Below are 20,061 nucleotides of genomic sequence, written 5' to 3'. Positions count from 1 at the left end.
TGTTTTTTTTGTTGTGTGTTGGGGGGGGGGGGGGGGGGGGGGGGGGGGGGGGGGGGGGGGGTGAGGAAGAAGGGATGAACAAACAACAATCCATCATTTGCAGTAGCAAGAGTTTTGATTACCACACACAAAATAAACAATCCGGCCTAAAAAAAATGGGGGCAGCGTTGTAATTGTTCATGATAAACAACCCAAGTCACTACAGTGTGTACATGTTACCTGAAAACGCCTACCCCAAGATCTGTGATTATTATGCTCACACAATCTTCAAATATGTAGATTAAATCAAGAAATATGAGAAAATGTTTGATGCAATGCCCTTTAAGTTTATGCAGCTACGATTTTGCATTCATGTACCTGTATTTCCTTGGAAAAATTACTTCTCTGTAAGCAAGGCTAGCTGTTTATTAAGTTTATGCAGCTAGGACTTTGCATGTTCAATTTCTTCTTTTGGTTCTTTTTCCTCTGAGAAGAACTCAGGGCTGTCTTCAGCACCCGAGTCTGTAGCTGGAATGGTCTTGAACAATTCATCGTTTTCCAGATTGGCAATCTTTTCGTTGTCTCCTTTAAGTAATTCAACAACTTCCAGCATAGTTGGTCTCTTCTCTGGTCGGTTATGAGCACAGACTAGCCCAACAAAGACAAGCCTTTTCAATTCTTCTTCAACATACTTTCCCTCAAGCCTTGGGTCTGCAAGTTCATCCAATTTTTTCTTGCATGCCAGGGGTAGGGCCCAATCTGTAATTGCCCGCTTCATTGTTGAACTGAGCTTCTCCAGAGGTTTCTTGCCACTAGCAATCTCGAGCAAAAGAATGCCGAAGCTGTAAACATCACAGCTCTCCGACGCCTTTCCTAACATTGCATATTCTGGAGCAAGATAGCCGAAAGTACCTTTAACTTTAGTGGTTACATGTGTGGCTCCATCAGGTATAAATTTTGCAAAACCAAAATCAGCAACCTGGGCTTGAAAATCTCCATCTAGCAACACGTTGCTAGCTTTAATGTCTCGATGGATTATGTGTGGGATCGCATGGTGGTGTAGATAGCTAGAACACCACAAAATGTTAGTTCAAACAAGAAAAAGGGATAGAGGAGGGGAGAAAATGCATATAGTACTCACGCAATGCCCTCAGCAGCTCCAACAGCAATTTTCATCCGTCGATTCCAATCAAGTTGGCATTCGGCAGAATGTTGCCCGTGAAGATGAGAAAGTAAGCTCAGATTAGTCATGAAATCATACACAATCAGACGCTCTTGCCCTTCTGCACAATAGCCACGTAATGTTAGCAAGTTCTTGTGCCGTACACGAGCCAGTACCTCGACTTCTATGGAAAATTCCATCTCTGCTTTGTTGCTCCAAGATTTTAACCTCTTAACGGCTATCTGCAAAACTATGCGTCAGAAAGGAATCTAATGTCTAGAATGTAATAAGTTGGAGTTAGCATAGCCTACTCACAGATAGGAAACAATATAACAACATCTGCTTAGATACGGCATAAAAAAACAGTGCTAAAATGAGAAGAGAGAAAGACTGAAGATAACGGCAAAATGTGCCATTTTAGACAGCAACCAACTTCATAATTCCATTCACAAAGGAACTAGGAATATTATGTTGACCAACAAGTTTTCCAAGTGGACATTTCATGCATGCCCCATCTTGTCCAGTCATGGATCTGTACAACCTCGATGAAGGCAAAATACAATATCAAAATGTTTCAAACCCCAAAAAATTTTGACACTAAGAGACAAGGTAGAAGTATTATGCACTGGTGGATTGATGGCATCCTTTTTAGATCACCTAAGAATACTTGAAACAATATGAACACGGCTGGGGAAGTGTTAATGGGTAAATTCAACCTTTGATTTAGTTTAGAACTACACAGTGCAAATGTGCATATAAGATATACATGGAGAGGGACAACATGGTTGAAGAGTGGAACTAAAAGACGACCACAATTTTTAATGTCTAGGAGAAGGGTGACTTCTGCACAAGGCTTTGATTTAAGTATTTGGGTGTGGGAAAACCACTCCAGCAAATGGAACAATGAAATAGTCAACGTGAAAGGTAACGCAAACATAGAAGTCTTATTATAGTAGATTAAGCATATAACTTACAGGTAGAGGTAACGAACACACCATTCCTCACCTACAAATATCATTAACAAAGAGGCAACTAAGAGGACCAAGGAAAGCCAATTAGGTAATCCGTTGATAAACCTCACTACATTTATGCACAGTATACCAGATATTTTTAACCTTCAAAGAGTATATATTTGAGGTGGAGGTGGCATCAATTGATGATAAACTAATGGAATGATGATGGCTCAGGTGGTTCGGTCATATTTTACATTGACCTAAAGAGATTGCAATACATAAGAGTGACATGATTTCAACAGTATATTAGACGAGAAAGTGGCAGATCAAAACTGAACTGGCGTGTTTGAATTGCTAAGGATTTAGTCGCTTTAGATCTCCCAGAAGTAGTAATGAATAGATCACAATGGCGAAAACAGGATTCATACAGATGGCTTCAAGTTTATTGGGAATAAGTATTAGCTGTTTTCATACAAAATATACACAAGATCATAGTGTCACTTGCCCTTGGGAATAAAATATGATATGAATTGGCTCGACCATAATTAAATGAAATATACTCGGATTACTATGGACTCGAGCTGTTCAAGGATTCATACAGATGGCTTCAAGTTTATTGGGAATAAGTATTAGCTGTTTTCATACAAAATATACACAAGATCATAGTGTCACTTGCCCTTGGGAATAAAATATGATATGAATTGGCTCGACCATAATTAAATGAAATATACTCGGATTACTATGGACTCAAGCTATTCAATTTTTAGTTTCACATGCTCAAATTAATGTAACCAAAGAAGAAATCGAAGCAACAAAGCAATTCCTTTGCAAAAATATTAGTTCTCTTATCCAAAATAAGTGAAATACAACCAATGAGTGCTTTATGGCAAACAACAATCATACATGAGATATATCAATACTTAAGGTAATCAACTTAACCTCGTATCAACATAATATGGATTTTACCCTTATCAGTGAACTCATTCGCCTAACCTGCCTCTACTAAATAACCACCACCTAGTATACCAGTCATTGTTTCTAATTCATTATGCTTCATTTATCATTAAACTATCCTAATAATAAACATACTGGGCATGTGTGGTAAGGACAGTCTACCTTATCAAACAAGCCAAAAAGTAATTAAAAGTTTCAACGAAATAATTACTTGGGAACCATCCCATAGCTGACCCCAATAAACACTGCCAAATGCACCTTCCCCAAGCTTGTTATCATAGTTAAAATTGTTGGTAGCCAATTGCAGTTCTTTCAGAGAAAAAATCCTCCATGTTGTCTCCTTTTTCCCTTGCTTTTTCCTGTACAAAATTCAAAATCCCAATAACCACATTTCCAAAACATAGTTTCAAAAAATGAAAATGAAAAACAAGCACCATTATTTTTGCTTAAAAATTACATAAGCCCCCAAGTTTGATCCGGCCTACTGAGTATTGATTCCCTCTTGGTGGCTCGTTTAAGCACCCCAATCTTAAAATCCGACCGCTCTTTGTACTAAAACACAAACCCCAACCCTTTCAAACATAAGAAGAAACAGAGGCACATACCGATCTGAATTCTTAACACAACAAAACATGGAGCAAAAAGCCATAGTCTTTCGAACAACCCACTACACTAGGTCTGAAAAATTTCAGATGGAATCGTAATAGATAATAAAAGCAGCCATCAAAATCTTCCTTCTATCATAAACCCATCACTGGAACAGCTTTCTCTAATGAATTTTCTCTCAAACTACTCACTTTTACAAGAATCTTAACCCTTGTGATGGAAGCAAATGTTATAACGGTCAACAAAATCTCTCTGATTGACTATTAAAGCTGTACATAGGGAATAATAATTACAGCGTGTTTAGACCCATTTTTAGTGTATAAAGCATTTTGGAATGGTAGGCTGACAACAAATGCACACTTCAAAAATAAAAGAAAAAAATTAAATTTATATTTAATATTATCTTATTAAAGAATATATAGTTCTCGTTTGTTTCTCATTATTTGTTCATTAAAATGAAAAATATGATTATTATTCATCACATCAAGCCACTATATTTGACTTTTCATCTCTTATGTAGGGTCCGTAACAATTATATATTTCATTTTTATTTTTATATTAATGTATACCAAACGGAGTTTATAGTTAAAAAATAAATGAAAAATATATTTTAAAAATAATGAATCAATCAAGGGCAGTACGAGGAAAAAGGGCAAAAAGGGAAAACAAAGGTTTTTATTAGGAAATGTGAAACGTAAGTATTTGATTCGACAGCGGATGTGTCGGTGTCTCGTGCGGACTTTCGCTGTTCTTCCGTTTCAATTTTCAAACCCATATTTGGAGGCATGGGCCCCATTCTACAAATATTTTGTTCACTAGGTTCAAAGTTTGTTAGGAAAATATGTTCTAATAACAATGTTTTTCTTTATTTATGAAGAATATATGGTTAAAAGGTCAAAAAAATTTAAATTTACTATAAATTTATTTTGTTGAAAAATGTGGTTAAAGATAAATTTGGAAAAAAAAAAGGATTTTTTTTTTTTTTGTAATGGAGCTCAAGTACTCACACTATCTCGAAATTGCTATTTGAGTTAATTTATGTCCGTTTAAAGTACATTTGGTTTGTTGATAGACGAAATATATTTTTCCAAAATTCTTTCATACACATGAATTTCAAAAGAATGGCAATATCGATATTCAACAAATTCGCTCAAGTGACAATGTGACCGATTTATTCACAAAAACATTGCCAACATCTACATTCAAGAAATTAGTTCATGAGATTGGAATGTGTCGACTCAAAGATTTTTAGTGATCAACATCGGGGAGAGTAGCTGTACTCTTTTTCCTTAGTTTAGGTTTTGTCTCACTGAATTTTCCTAGCAATGTTTTAATGAGACAACATTTATTTTTAGTACTCCAAAATAATTGTACTCTTTTTTCTTTGTTTGATTTTTTTCCAATTGTGTTTTTATTAAACAAGGTTTTAACGAAGCAGTTATTGTACAAATAATCATCAAAGGGGAGTGTTGTAAAATAATGAGATAATTATTGATGATTATTTAGTATTATCATGATACATGGATAAGTCTTATCTATAGTTTAGAAGATCTATTTTATTCCAATAGTAACTCTTATTTTGGACCATATAAATATAGGACATTGATTCATAATAATACACAATTGAGTTTTAACTCTTTATTTCTTCTCTTATTTTCTCTCTTCCCTTTAATTTTATAACACAACTCAATTTATTTTTATTTTTGTAGCGAGAATTTTTTTTTTGTAAAATTTACCAATTTTATAATGTATATATTAATTGATAATATATTTAACATAAAATTGTTTTGCTTTACTGAATACTCAAATTTCATGAAATAGAACATATAACATAATTTTTCAAAATTTCAAATCAAATCTATCTTTTCGTTTTTTGTTTTGAAAAACAGTTTTTCAAAATGACAAATCAATCGTGTTTTTAACCATTTTAAAACAAACTTTCAAAACGGGAAATTCAAAATTCAAAATCAAACATTCCCTAAAGTTTGATAAAATTGTCCTTTGAAATAAATATAAAATAAGAGCTATTGAATAGCATATACCGAACTAAGAAAAATGCTATATATATATAAATCTTTTATAGTTTTTGATAGATTATTGGTTGACAAATATTTGTTGAATGTTGGATACAAAACAAATTTAAATCAGTCAATAGAGTATTGTCATCTCATCATCTATACTGCTTTATGTCATTTTCATCTTTATAAACGACTTTATTCCTAAACCAATTGTGTTCATTTGAATGAAAAGTTTTAGAACCATTTGATCCCGCTCAAAAGCAAAATAGCCACTTCTTATGTGCAATCTACGTGCATACTAAAAGGTTTTTTTTTTAGGGGGACCAATTACGCTATAAATTAAAAGTAGTGACTCGACATAATGCTGATCGGCTTTTCATCCTAATCCATATAATTCGACTGGAAATTTTGAATTTTTTTGAAATTTTAAATAGTTGGTGGGCCTTTATATATGTTTTGGTGGGTCTTTCATTTGATTTCGAAATTCGAACAAGTGAAAATGAAATATTTGATGTAAAAAATTGAAGTTTTTCATTTTTTTTTTCAAGATTAACAAGTTATTACAATAAGTAATGGAGCCTCAAATTAAGCCGCCTACTATTCTCCAAAAAAAAATTTCTTTTCGAAAATTCATATTTAAGACCACATTCTCACAATAAAATATTTTATACGTAAATAAATAAATAGCCATGTTCGGGATGCGTCCTAGCCATGGCAGGGACGCTACCTGATTTTCAGGCCTGCACACCTTGCCTAGAATGCTTGAAAATAAGGCAGTATCCCTGTCGTGATCAGGATGCGTCCCGGACATGGTTATATAGAGTTGGTGGTCAAATTTCATATTAATTAATACTATTTGTGTCAATTGACATGTATGGCCAAGCTTACTATAGCCATGTTTGATCCACATTATTTGAAAAAAATACATTTTTAAACAATGATTTGATATCATTTCAACTACACATTTTTAAATAAAATAATATTACACGTAAATCTAAAAATTTTCTTTATTTTTTAACCACACATTTTTCATCAATACACTATTCAAAAATGTATTTTTTTCAAAATAATGTGACTCAAACAAAGGCTATATTTGCCCAATCCATGCAATTATGCTATTATAGCCAAATTTCAGCCCATTTTAGGCCCAAGTGAACATACTAATGACGGTTTAGGATGTCATTATGTTTGATACGTAATATTGTACAATATAATGAAAAAGATTTTAGTCAATTTTTCTTCATACAATACACTACTGAACGAACAACTCATTTACAATAATACTTTTCTCTATAGGTTCAAGAAAATTATTCCTCAAAATAAACAGAAAGTAAATAGAAAAACGGCTGACAACTCAATTATTTGACTGAGAAGTGAAAGTTTACGAAGTGAAGCAGCTGATTCTGTACTTGATCTGATTATACCCTCATCAACTGTAGAAATATGTTGCAATGGTACTGGTTTTGTTTTGTCACAATGGCCAATTCCTGCATCAAACAGTGCATCTAAATCATCTCCAAGCCCACTTTTTGCATCATAACACAGTCCTAAATTGTTGTTTAGCCTCAATTTCCTTCTCATTCTCCAGGTCATTTCTCGACTGAATGGGATGGATCCGACTAATTGGTTATTGTTCAACCTCAGCTCGCTAAGACCATTCAATGTTGAAAAACTCGTAGGGATGGATCCATTCAAACGGTTTCGATCGAGATGTAGGACACGTAAATTCGGTAATCGACCTAGTGACTCTGGTATTTGACCTTGTAAATTCATGTTCGACAACACTAAGATTATTAGATTGTTCAAATTTTCGAATGCATTGTTTGGAATAGTTGCAGACACTGAGGGATTACCTTTAAGAATCAAAGATTGGAGAGAATTTAAATTGTTTAGAGGACCTGAAAATGGACCGATAAAGCTATTGTAGCTCAAATCTACGAGAATAAGTTCTTCAAGACCGTTAATATTAGGCAAAGGACCGGAGAGACGATTGTGGCTTAAATCTATTTTTAAGAGAGAATTGCAGCTTAAGAGCGTGTTTGGTATTGAACCTGACAGATGATTTTGGCTGAGGTCTAACACGCTTACTGCAGGAAAGGTAAGATTGGGAATTGAACCGGATAGTTGATTACTACTCAAATCTAACGACTTTAGACCGGAAATCCGGCCCAGTGAAACTGGTATCGACCCGTTCAAATTGTTTTTATGAAGATCCATTACCTTTAAACGGGTCAAATTCCCGAGTTCATATGGGATGGATCCTATATGCCCATTTTCCCTCAGAACCAAGGTCTGCAAATCGGATCCTAACTGACCCAGAAAAGACGGAATGGGTTGTGGGTTGTAACTGAAACAACGGTAGAAAAACAGGGTACGAAGGTGTGGGAGTTTGGTAATGGAAGGTGAAATGGATGACCGGGTCTGGTCACAAGTCGGAAATGCAGTATCATCCGACAAGGCTCCGAATGAGAGAGAAATAACATGGTAGACATCGTCTTTGTCAGGCATGCACTCAATGCCATGCCACCGGCCGCGGCAGACGTCTGGGATATCAGTGGCCCAGCTATTTCCAGTGGCTCGCATGATATCATAGACCGCTTGTTGCTCCTGCGGGTCGGTTTTTGCTCCATTTTTGGCCATGGATGAACCGGGTTGAGGACCTTCGAGTTGGGCTGAATCCGGGAGAATTACTGTGAAGGACATGGCCAAATGAGTGTGGATGAGAATTACCAGAATTGTAGTCAGCAAAGAGAGAGACATTTCCAATTCAAGAAGCAATTAATAAATTGGATATTTAGTTGTATGAATGCTATATATATAGTCGTAGCTAAGGACATTTATGACATGCAATATGTTGGTGAATGTGGGGAAGTATGGTATTTATGGAATTCACGAGAACTGAGAGTTGGAATAAACACACCAGCTTGAGAATTAATACCCATCACGGGTATCAGGGACGGAGTCAAAAAAAAAAAAAAAAGGACATTGGGCACTTTCATTAGGAATATTAACAGAATAACACCTGGAAATTTACAAAATCCGGTCATTTGTCAGCGTAGTGATGAATTGGAAAAATCATTGGGCACTTTTGTTGGGAAAACTAGTAGCAAAACATTGTTGAAAATTGAGACAAATTCCTTATTTTGCTGCACAGAAGAAAAATAAAATAGGAGGAGAAAATACTAAAACTAAGAAATGATTTACTATATCAAAAAATCGTCACAGTTCCACACTAACACTTCTCTATAACAAAAAAAGGTTGAACTCCAACCTTAAGGTCCCCCACCGCCCAGCCCCTTGAACATCGTGAAAGAGGTTAATCGCGGCATGTGCTCCAACAGGTCAGGGAACAAGAACTGTCTGTATACTAGTGTCCACTAAGAATCCCAATCCATATTTCAGGAATCGAACAATCATACTACGGCTGCCAACAAAATTGAGTATACTTCACTCTTATCTCTTGCACCACTGACATATGCCTCAGGGGGGGGGGGGGGCTGACTTCTCTATAACAATACTCTATATGGGAATAACCTCCACGTTTAGTCATAATTTTTTTTTATCCCAACTTGAAACAGTTATTAATAAAAATAAACTCCATGTTGTAATTAATTTTAATTTTTCCAGATCTTATCTTGAGGAACTTGCCTCCATAGAATAATAATTATTTCTATATTGCATGGCTGTGTTATACGGTGTATTTATAGAATTTACATTGAGAGAAAAGCATTAAACAGAATGCAAAATTTCAGACTATGCAAATATATAAACTAGTTTTTTTTTTTGAAATTATGTAAATCTATCTATCAATATCTATACCTTGAATTTGACATGCTCCAGTAATAAATTATTAGTGTAGTTTATATTGTATCTCAATACCACTTGCACAGAGGATAACTAAGCGAAAACAATATTTCATTTAACTATACCTCTAAAGTTACGACCTTCTCATAATAATAAAATTAATTTTTATTATCTCCTCAAAGTAACAAAATTGGTTTAGCCCTTATTCGAGTCCCGTTCTTTTGATAATAATGATTTTTTGAATAATATAATATTGGGACATGTGTGGTTAAAAAAAAATTGGATTTGCATGTAATATTATTTTATTGAAAAATATGTGATTGAAATGATGTCAAAACACTATCTAAAAATATATATATTTTTTTTTCAAAGAATGAGAATCAAACACGTGCTTAATTTCAACATAATGACCGTTGAATTTGTGGGGACAATGAGGATACAATCCATTTAAAGCTTCTGACTCAATGGGTCCATTAAGGTCGAGGCCTACCAAAGGAGAATTCCAAGACCTAAGCCCAACTCGAATTTCGTTTTCAACACTTGACCTAATTTTTTTTTTTTTTTTTTCTATCTTGCCTTGTTTTTTACTTATCGAGATTTAAGTTCCACATTGTCTTTCAAGCGTTTAGTGCACTCACATAATTGAATTTTGACTAGAATAAAAAACATAATCTATCCATTTCTTAAACTTGAATGCTTTAACTCATTTTCTTTTAGGGTTTCTATGATCGTCGGGTATTTTCATCTCAAGTCAAAACAAAAATGTCGGGCAATTATTTCCATTTTCCAATACAATTCGAATTAAATTGTTAAGCTCGCTTTCTGATAGGAGGAGCAAGGGGTGTAACAGTGCAACGATTGAAATATTAACATTTTATGTCCTTATTCACTAGTATGGTTGGGAGATGTTTATAATTGGTTTAAATTATAAATAAATGAAAATGAGTTATGGATAAGTATTAGTAATGTGAGCCGAAATGTCTTGATAAAAAGTAATTTGATCGATTATAAGCAAATTGTAAACAAGCATTTAGCTTTTTTAATTTTTTTTATAAATTTGTTAAATTGGAAAAACATAAAATAAAATGAAAATAAAAGTTGAAGCAAGTTCGTAACAAATACAAAGCGCGATATTTTGCCATCACTACCTTTTATGCATTTGTTGATTCATGACTACACAATAAAATTTATCTTCTGAAGGGTTAATTGTATTGGAGGTCACTAAACTTCCATCTCACCTACTAGTGGATCATTAAATTTTAATTGCTTGTTTGATCCTCCAACTTCAGTTTTAACAAAAATTGGGTCACTCCATTAGTGGGCTGTCAGAATACGTAATAAAAATTGATGACATAGACACTAAGAGCTAAGGATGGATAACATTGACTTTCACTTGTTCTCAATACTTCTCCATCCATGTCAAATCAAGTTATACGGGAAAATTCTTTTTTGATTTTAGATCAATCGTTCCTCTTCCTCATCCATCTACTAATTTGCAATGGACTTTCAACCCCACGAAAGGTTATAAATGCCTTATGCCTTGTTATTGACAAGGGAATAATACACGACATAAGAGAAATCTTCACATTTCAAAACTTGTCTTAAATAATAAGAAGATGAAGGAGCTTCACAAATTTATTTATTTATTATTATTATTATTACTATATCTTTATTTTTATTTTTGTAGTTTTGTTCGACAACCACATACCTATCAGAAAAGGGAAGGAGTGCAAAGGTGAAAACGGAGGAATTGTAGGGAAAGAAAATTGATGAACCTTGAACCAATTAATGGGCCCACTATGCTTTCGCAAAAAAGAACTGAATCGTTATGCATGATCTATGTTTTTTTTATCGGTAAATGTGAATTATATTGATCAAAATCAGATGCAAATACACCGAGCATTACAAATCCAAAACAAGTGTCTATACAACTACACCAAGCATTCCTGAGCGAAACAAATAAAACTAAAAAAGAAAATGACCAATATGACCTAGAGACCCGTAGCTAGAGACTCATATTGAATTAAAACATTCGGATACAAAGAAAACTTTACTTTGTGTACATGTGTTTTGATCCGTCGCACAATACTATCAATATGTGGTATAAGATCATCAAAAATATTTCTATTTCTTGCAATCCAAATGTGATAGATGGTTGAAGAAAGTGCAATGCGCTTAGCTTTGCTATATTAAAATGTGCCTCAACTTTCCTTTTTAATCCATTTCATTACACTAGGAAGTGTAGACATTGACCTTCGAAGACCTACCCAAGCACGGATAATTTCCCAGACTAAATGAGTGAACGAGCAGCTGAAGAACAGGTGGTCTGATGTCTCATCCACATGATAAAATCGTGTTTTGTGTCACAACAACATTCCAAACAGAGCTGACCCAAGTTATCTTAGCACCCCTCGGCCTAAAAAATTCATATGCAGCTGAGTTTCTAAATCTGCCATCATAAATCCAGTTGGATAGAGTGCCAACAACTTGTTCAACAGTGAGTTTGGCCCTTACAATGCTATCCCTAATATCCAGCAGTTTTTTGAGTAAAGGAGAGTCCTCTTTCCTTGGCATATGTATCCAAATATTACTCTCCCAAAGGTATACTTGATTTACCCATTTAATTCACAAAGTGTCCTTACAATGTATGTTCCAAAGCGTTTTAGCAAGTAGAGAAGAATTCCAGCTTTTAATATCCTTGATCCCAAGTCTACCTTCATCCTTAGGTAAGCATATATTACTCCATGCACCCAATGGTTTGTTAGATCTCCATAAAAAGTTCCGGCAAAGTTAAATGACTTTAGAAGCAACCGTGGCCAGAATGGGAAGAATGGATAACAAAAAACATTCAACCCCTTGAAGCACAGCTCTCAAAAGCTCCGTCCTACTCGCATAAGATAAAGATGCCCTAGACCAAATATACAGTGATTTTGTTGATAAGGACATGATAATAGCTGATTTTCAACCTCGGTGCAGCAACAGGAATGCCCAAGTAGCAAAAAGGCATAGAACCTTTGGGGATGTTTGCAATATCATGAATTTCCTCCATCTCTTGTCCATGAACCCCACCATATATAAGTTAGACTTCTCAACGTTCATCTTTAACTCTGACATGTTGCCAAAGTTAGCTAAGCAATTCATCAAAATACTAACCGAGGTCACATAGCCTCTCACAAAGAGCATCAAATCACTCAGGAAAGCCAAGTGTGTGATCTTTAGTGGAGAGCATTTAGGATGGAAATACACTCCATTACCCAATCAATAAACATAATAGGAAACAACAATCCCTTTAGCACATTCTTTAGGAAATATCATTTCACCGATTCATAGGTCTTCTTTAAACAATCTTAAGAAGGCATCTAGGGGATATCATCTTCCGATTGTATTGCCTCATAAGCTCTTGAGCAAATTGAATGTTTTCCGTCATGCTTCTACCTTCCACAAAAGCTGCTTGAGCTTTATTAATAATGGAATCAAGAGTTGATCCCAATCAAGATGCAAGTATCTTCTTGATCACTTTTTAAAAAACATTACACCAAGCAATCGGCCTATAGTCACCAACCGAAGTGGAATGATTAGCCTTAGGAGCCAAGGCAATGACGGTGTGGTTTGTTTGCTTAAGGAGGGAACTTGAAGCAAAAAATTCTTCAATAGCTTCCATAAATTCATCACCAACAATATTCCATGACTCTTTAAAGAAGTAAGATGTATGCCCATCCAGTCCCGACGACTTGTCATCACCAATGCTAAGTAATGCATTCTTTATTTCTTGCCTGGAAATATCCCGAATAAGTGAAGTAGCATGTTCCTCTGGTAAGGTAGGTCCAAACCTCAAATTTTTAGCCACAAGGCATTCCCAAGTTGTCTTTCCCCAGCAACTCACTATAAACATGGTCTATATTTTTACTGTAGAACCTAATTGTCCTTGCTAACACATTAATCCTAGTTGCAATCTTGATGGCAAATTGAACAGAGGCCACTGAAAATTGACTCTACATTTTATGAAACATTGGATTTTAATTTCATTTGAGCATGTTAGGTATAGATTATTATAGATTATGGACACTTATTTTTTTATGAAATGTCTGGTTAAAAGTGGATAAAAGTCGTGAAACACATGAAAATGTTTCTTTTATTTTTAATTAATTTAGCGATGAAGTGGCAATTTACTTCATTTGGAAGTCCATGTTATTCACCATTAGTTTTGAAGTCAATGTTACGCCTATGAATTATCACTCCATATTGGGCCACCTTATTGGACCCGAGCTAGGCCCATTAGTGTTGGGCCTCAAAGCCGAGGCTCTAAGAAGCCTAGCCGAGGCGCCACCGAGGCCATAAAAGCCTAGCCGAAGTGCCCATCACTTTGCTCACCTCATACTGGGCTCGAACTTAGGCCCATTAACCCGCCTTAGCCCATTTTACATCATTTCTCTATATATATGGATTCAATTCACAAGTTAAGGTATGTTCTAAATACTCTAGCCAAATCCCCCATCTCTCTACTATTGCACTCTATATATCTATTTCTCGTTCGGCCGTTGACTTGACCGTCGGAGTGCAAACGATCGCCGGACCCTTTTCTCGTCCGGCCGCCTTTGCCTCTTGACGGGGTGCTACATACGCAGGTTTCGAGGGGACGAAGTTAGGGTGCCTGTTAGAGCCATTTTTGGAGGTCAACAGATTGGCGCCGTCTGTGGGAAACGCTACGTTAATCATGTTATTCCACATAAAAAAGGATTTTATTTTCCGGTCAGTGTTGTACCAAATGAGTGAAGACAGCAACCCAAGAAATGAAGAAAAATGATAGAAGATAGCTACTGACTGAGATATAAAAATCTCCTTGAAAAAGGAAGTTTTTCAATGAACATTTTGGCCATGAAAATGGTCTTGAAAAAGAAGAAAAGGTGCCACAGGAAGCATTTGAAAATTTCTTCATACAGTGAAATTTTTCGGCAAGGAAAGAGGCGTGAAAGAATTCCTTGAAAAAGGAACTTTCCTATAAAGTCTCTTTCCTACCACATACAATTACAAAAATATATACACACCAAACATTCTCAAAAAGTCCACTTAGTTGCTATACAAATCATTCTACATATTCCACCAACGTATTTCCAAAAATCAGCAGGAGTTTCCTGGTTTCAACCTGAGGACCATCCTATTAAGAATTTTTGAATGTACGATATGGTGGATTAGAATTCCTCTGCCAAGTTGCAGCTTGAAGGTGCTACCGGCGAGGCCACCTGTAGTCTCCGATTATGGTCGTCGAGGCAGTGATAACAGCAACCGACCAGGTGAGTAACTGTCCCAAGTAATCCTCTTGATGAATAAAGAACACATTCGGCACACCGTATCTTCAGCAAAACGGCTCAATCAGATTTTGTTTCTTTCTCCGGCGTGCAACTCGGACCACCAGCTGCTGATTCAGTGCCGTGATCTTGTGGTAAGCAGATATGGGGGGAGAAAAGATATATTAGCATCGAGCCTTGCGCTTTTTAATTTTTGGAAAGACGTATGGAAGTATGGAACACGCCAATGTCAACTCATGCAACTTGCTGGTTTTTGTCCAATTGCTTTGCTGATTAGTCAACTTTATTATCGCAAAAAGACAATTGGAATTTAATTATTCTGGGACAATCTGATTTGGAGTAAAGAATCGGCCTCTTGGAGGAATGTGGGCCAATATTTGGGCCACATATATTTCATTTTACTCTTGGTCCATGGAATCATCATTTGGCTTACTTCTTTATTTAATCCAATGGATTTTAAATTAGGCATATTGGGTATTATTAGTCTGACTACCAGATTTGTTTCCACAGAACAAGTGCTGCCCTAATCTTTGATGGGGCTTAAACCCGGTCTTCTTCGCATGGGGCCACTTCAGGGGAGTCATCTTCTTCAAGTTCGGCACATCTTCGTGATTCTCTTCTCCCCACTTGAGCTACCGCTTGTTATTAAAAATTGGGCTGATTAAATTCTCTTCTAAATCTCTTAAGGCATGCTGGATCTTCAACTTTTCTGAAGAAAGAATGTTGAACTGATTTATGAGGCAACCCCCAGAAGGTCATACTCGGCCAATTCTTGATTAGGCAAACTTGTTCACATTATGGCACTTGAATTATTCAAGCATACCGAAGTCCTCGTTCCTTGAATAAAGGAAGAGGCGATATATTATAAGTCCTCACTCCTTGAATAAAGGAAGAGGCAATATGTTTGAAGTCTTTGTTCCTTGAATAAAGGACGAGTCAAGTTGTCAGACGTGTAAGCTCTTGCAAAAGGAGCCTTTCCTGACCTCACTCGCGGGATGCTTACTCCTCGCCTCATTATCATCGAACTTAGCTTTAAGTCCTCGTATCCGAGGCCAGCTTATAAGATTTCGTTAGTTCGACAATTCGCCAGGTGATCATCCCTGGCTTCGCGAGATGTCTTTTCCTCACGCCTCACTATCTTCGAGCTTAGCTTTAAGCCCTCGCCTATCCAAGGCCAGCTTATAAGACTCCAATAGTTCGACTCTTTGCCAGATCTATGCTCCCTGGCTTCGCGGGATGTTTTTTCCTCGCCTTACTATCGTCGAGTTTAGCTCTAAGTCCTTGTCTATTCAAGGTTGGCTTATAAGACTCCAACAGTTCGAGATATCGTCAGATATTTATTTAAGGCTCCGCAAGATATCTTCCTCACTTCTCACTATTGTCGAGCGTGACTCTAAGTCCTCGTCATTCCGAGCTTGACAAAGTTTCAACCCTCCCGATGCGGAGTCCCCTGTGGGTCATTGCTTCGGCTGTAGTGTAGTCAAAGCTTTACCGACCTTTAGCCATCTCCCGTATCGATCGCAGATGAGCTCCTTACTCAGCTTTACAAAGGTTAGACACACCTGACGCGGAGTCCCCTGTGGGTTATCGCCTCGGTGGCTGTGTTTCTTCCTGAGCTTTACAAAACTTTAGACATCTCCCAACGCGTCGTCCCCTGTGGGTCAGCGCATCGGTGGCAGATGAGCTCCTTCCTCAAAGTAGGCATTGAAGCTTCAGCACCTCAGTCGAAGCTGCGTCCCAACCTTCAGCTTCACAACCTTTAGCATCTCCCATGTGAAGTCCTCTGAGTCAGCGGTTCCGTAGAGACAGCTGAACCTACAACCACAGCAGCAACCATACACTCAGCGAATCTTAAAAAGTCAACAGCTGGTATACATCTATTATGTTCAGTTCAGAGTCAGCCTCTGCTTCGTTATTAGTACAGCTGTTCAGTTCAGAATTTTGCTTCTACCTCAGCCATGTTACATCTACTTATCTTCGGAGAGCTAATATTACCTCAACATGGCTGCAACATCCACCATGTCTGAGATGCGTCGTCACCTCGGAGGAGAGGCTCGCGTCCCATCTCTGGGCCACCTCGCTTGAACTCCGAGGCGCTAGCACATGCCTTCCTTTGGCCAGGCTGAACACTAAGGGGAGAAGCACCAACATGGCTGCACCATCCACCATATCTGGGATGCGTCGTCACCTCGGAGGAGAGGCTCGTGTCCCATCTCTGGGCCACCTCGCTTGAACTCCGAGGCGCTAGCACATGCCTTCCTTTGGCCAGGCTAAACGCCAAGGGGAGAAGCCCCAACATGGCTGCACATCCACCATGTCTGGGATGCGTCGTCACCTCGGAGGAGAGGCTTACGTCCCATCTGGGTCACCTCGTTTGAACTCCGAGGCGCTAGCACATGCCTCCCTCTGGCCAGGCTAAACGCCAAGGGGAGAAGCCCCAACATGGCTGCACATCCACCATGTCTGGGATGCGTCGTCACCTCGGAGGAGAGGCTCGCGTCCCATCTCTGGGCCATCTCGCTTGAACTCCGAGGCGCTAGCACATGCCTTCCTCTGGCCAGGCTGAACACCAAGGGGAGAAGCCCCAACATGGCTGCACCATCCACCATGTCTGGGATGCGTCGTCACCTCGGAGGAGAGGCTCGCGTCCCATCTCTGGGCCACCTCGCTTGAACTCCGAGGCGCTAGCACATGCCTTCCTCTGGCCAGGCTGAACACCAAGGGGAGAAGCCCCAACATGGCTGCACCATCCACCATGTCTGGGATGCGTCGTCACCTCGGAGGAGAGGCTCGCGTCCCATCTCTGGGCCATCTCGCTTGAACTCCGAGGCGCTAGCACATGCCTTCCTTTGGCCAGGCTGAGCGCCAAGGGGAGAAGCCCCAACATGGCTGCACCATCCACCATGTCTGGGATGCGTCGTCACCTCGGAGGAGAGGCTCGCGTCCCATCTCTGGGCCACCTCGCTTGAACTCCGAGGTGCTAGCGCATGCCTCCTTTTGGCGAGACTGAACGCCAATGGGAGAAGCCACTTCACGTGAATTCCGAGGCTCATACAATTATTATGCTTAAGTTCGGCTGCAACAGCATTCGTTGGATCCCTTCAGGTTATAGTTATTATGCTTAAGTAAAGTTCAATTGCTTAACGAGGCTAATACACTTCGGAGAAAAACAGCATGTGATGAAGATAGATTACAGTGAAAAGTGTTCTACACTAAGCCCAGTCAATGGTGGAGGTGCCTCGACAGCAGGTGCCTCAGCAGCTTGAGCCTTACAATTTAGCCTTCACAAGCCTCGCAACACTCACAAGCCTCGCAGGATTGGTTTAGTCCATATTACAGAAGAGATGCTGTCGAAATTTTGAAAAAGTATACGCAGTATATCTTTCAATGCAATTCGTAAGACCTCGCTTATTCTGACACATTTTCTGAGGCAGTTCCTAAGTCCTCATTTATTGGAGCGACTCATATTTCTCGAGGCAATTCGTAAGTCCTCGCCTATTCGAGATCGATGCATATTTTCGAGGCAATTCGTAAGCCCTCACTTATTGGAGCTACCCATCTTTCTGAGGCAACCTGTAAGACCTCGCCTACTTGAGAGTTATATTTCAAGTCCGACCCGCATATAAATAACACGACTCGGACTTGGGGGACTACTGTTACGCCTATGAATTATCACTCCATATTGGGCCACCTTATTGGACCCGAGCTAGGCCCATTAGTGTTGGGCCTCAAAGCCGAGGCTCTAAGAAGCCTAGCCGAGGCGCCACCGAGGCCATAAAAGCCTAGCCGAAGTGCCCATCACTTTGCTCACCTCATACTGGGCTCGAACTTAGGCCCATTAACCCGCCTTAGCCCATTTTACATCATTTCTCTATATATATGGATTCAATTCACAAGTTAAGGTATGTTCTAAATACTCTAGCCAAATCCCCCATCTCTCTACTATTGCACTCTATATATCTATTTCTCGTTCGGCCGTTGACTTGACCGTCGGAGTGCAAACGGTCGCCGGACCCTTTTCTCGTCCGGCCGCCTTTGCCTCTTGACGGGGTGCTACATACGCAGGTTTCGAGGGGACGAAGCTAGGGTGCCTGTTGGAGCCATTTTTGGAGGTCAACAGTCAACATCGTCAATTTTGATTAAGTATTCTAATGTCTCACTAACGGAATGACCTAATAGCTAGGAATTGAAGTTCGATAACCTCCTTGTAAGTGTGGTGAAAATTCTGTGACCTTTGCTACAATTAACTGTCCCGTTGATTGTAAAAATTTTCATTCCTTTAGGAAAATGAAATGAACCTTGCTTGGTGAATAGGAAAAGTATTGTCATGATCATTACGAGGATGTGAAGCAGCAACAGTAGGGGTGGACACGGGGAGGGGGTATTTATTATATAAAATAAAGCACTGATTGATATGAATTAAAATCTAAATTTTAATATAATTCCAGATTAACAATTAATTTTAATAACATATTAACGAGATTCATAAATTTTCAATTTTTATCAAAAATTAAAAAATTTTTGATTTTAATCTCCATCAATTAGGGACAAAATTACAATAGATTTGCATTTTTTTTTTCATTTTTTCTTAAACTCTCATGACTCTCCCACTCACGCATTCTATCAAAACATTAACTCTTCTAATTTTTTAAAATTTGTCTATAGTTTCTTTACAAATTATAACATTTACTTCACTTCCTAATCATATTTTGAACTTGAATTTGCATTTTCTCCTATCAAATTTTATATACAGAATGAGTCTTAAATGATTAGATCCAATCTGACTTATATTTAACAAATTGTGGTTATTTGATTGAATATAGTAGTGAATATTGATTATATGTTTTTTTCTTCTTTTTATTACTTAAATTGATTTTTTGTATCAAATATACTATAAATTTTTTAAACGTAAATATACATTTTTTGTGACGAGCAAAATATTAATAAAATGACCGTTCGAAATTAAATGGATGAAAACGATAAATAAAATATTAATGAATGAAAGTGTTTTTAAACTTAATTTTGAGTTTTTTCGAGTTAAGTATGAATTATTCAAAAATTAAAAACAAAGTATTTGATCTATATAGGGTCCGTTTGGTGCACATTTTTGTTGATGAAAATGCATTTTAAACATCAAATCGAGGGTCCCCCATGAGAGTGTAGAAGTCAAAAATTGTGTGCTGATGTGACGGAAAAAATGCATTTTTGGCTCCAAAAATGCGTACCAAACAGGGGCATAATATTTGATTCTATCCCCTAATTCAAAAAGTCTACGTTCA

The 20,061-nt window shown here is 37.7% G+C and overlaps 2 protein-coding genes across 2 annotated transcripts; both read right to left on the bottom strand.

Annotated features, from left to right (window-relative positions):
* Nucleotides 1-75: 75 nt before the first annotated feature.
* LOC111405187 (PTI1-like tyrosine-protein kinase At3g15890) lies at nt 76-3,953 on the bottom strand. The gene is made up of 4 exons (XM_023033959.1): nt 3,654-3,953; nt 3,260-3,407; nt 1,121-1,383; nt 76-1,046 (listed from the first exon to the last, which is right to left on the bottom strand). The coding sequence occupies exons 1-4, from the start codon at nt 3,695-3,697 to the stop codon at nt 422-424; spliced, it is 1,080 nt and encodes a 359-aa protein (XP_022889727.1). The 5' UTR covers nt 3,698-3,953; the 3' UTR covers nt 76-421.
* Nucleotides 3,954-6,886: 2,933 nt separating this feature from the next.
* On the bottom strand, nt 6,887-8,436 carry LOC111405186 (protein TOO MANY MOUTHS). Its single transcript, XM_023033958.1, has one exon. It carries the CDS (start codon nt 8,430-8,432, stop codon nt 6,987-6,989), a length of 1,446 nt encoding a protein of 481 aa, XP_022889726.1. The 5' UTR covers nt 8,433-8,436; the 3' UTR covers nt 6,887-6,986.
* Nucleotides 8,437-20,061: the final 11,625 nt, after the last annotated feature.

This window comes from Olea europaea, chromosome 12, assembly GCF_002742605.1.
Source record: "Olea europaea var. sylvestris chromosome 12, O_europaea_v1, whole genome shotgun sequence".
Taxonomy (NCBI): Eukaryota; Viridiplantae; Streptophyta; class Magnoliopsida; order Lamiales; family Oleaceae; genus Olea; species Olea europaea.
The sequence above is the reverse complement of the archived record's forward strand: the minus strand, read 5'-3'. Positions and strand labels throughout refer to the sequence as shown.

Bases quoted from the DNA above. Each gene is read 5' to 3' on its own strand.
- LOC111405187 (XM_023033959.1), bottom strand. From the start codon at position 3,697: ATGGCTTTTTGCTCCATGTTTTGTTGTGTTAAGAATTCAGATCG. The intron at 3,408-3,653 runs GTATGTGCCTCT...AATTTTGTACAG, and splicing joins TGTGTTAAGAATTCAGATCG to GAAAAAGCAAGGGAAAAAGG. The intron at 1,384-3,259 runs GTAATTATTTCG...ATAGTTTTGCAG, and splicing joins AGCTATGGGATGGTTCCCAA to ATAGCCGTTAAGAGGTTAAA.
- LOC111405186 (XM_023033958.1), bottom strand. From the start codon at position 8,432: ATGTCTCTCTCTTTGCTGACTACAATTCTGGTAATTCTCATCCACACT.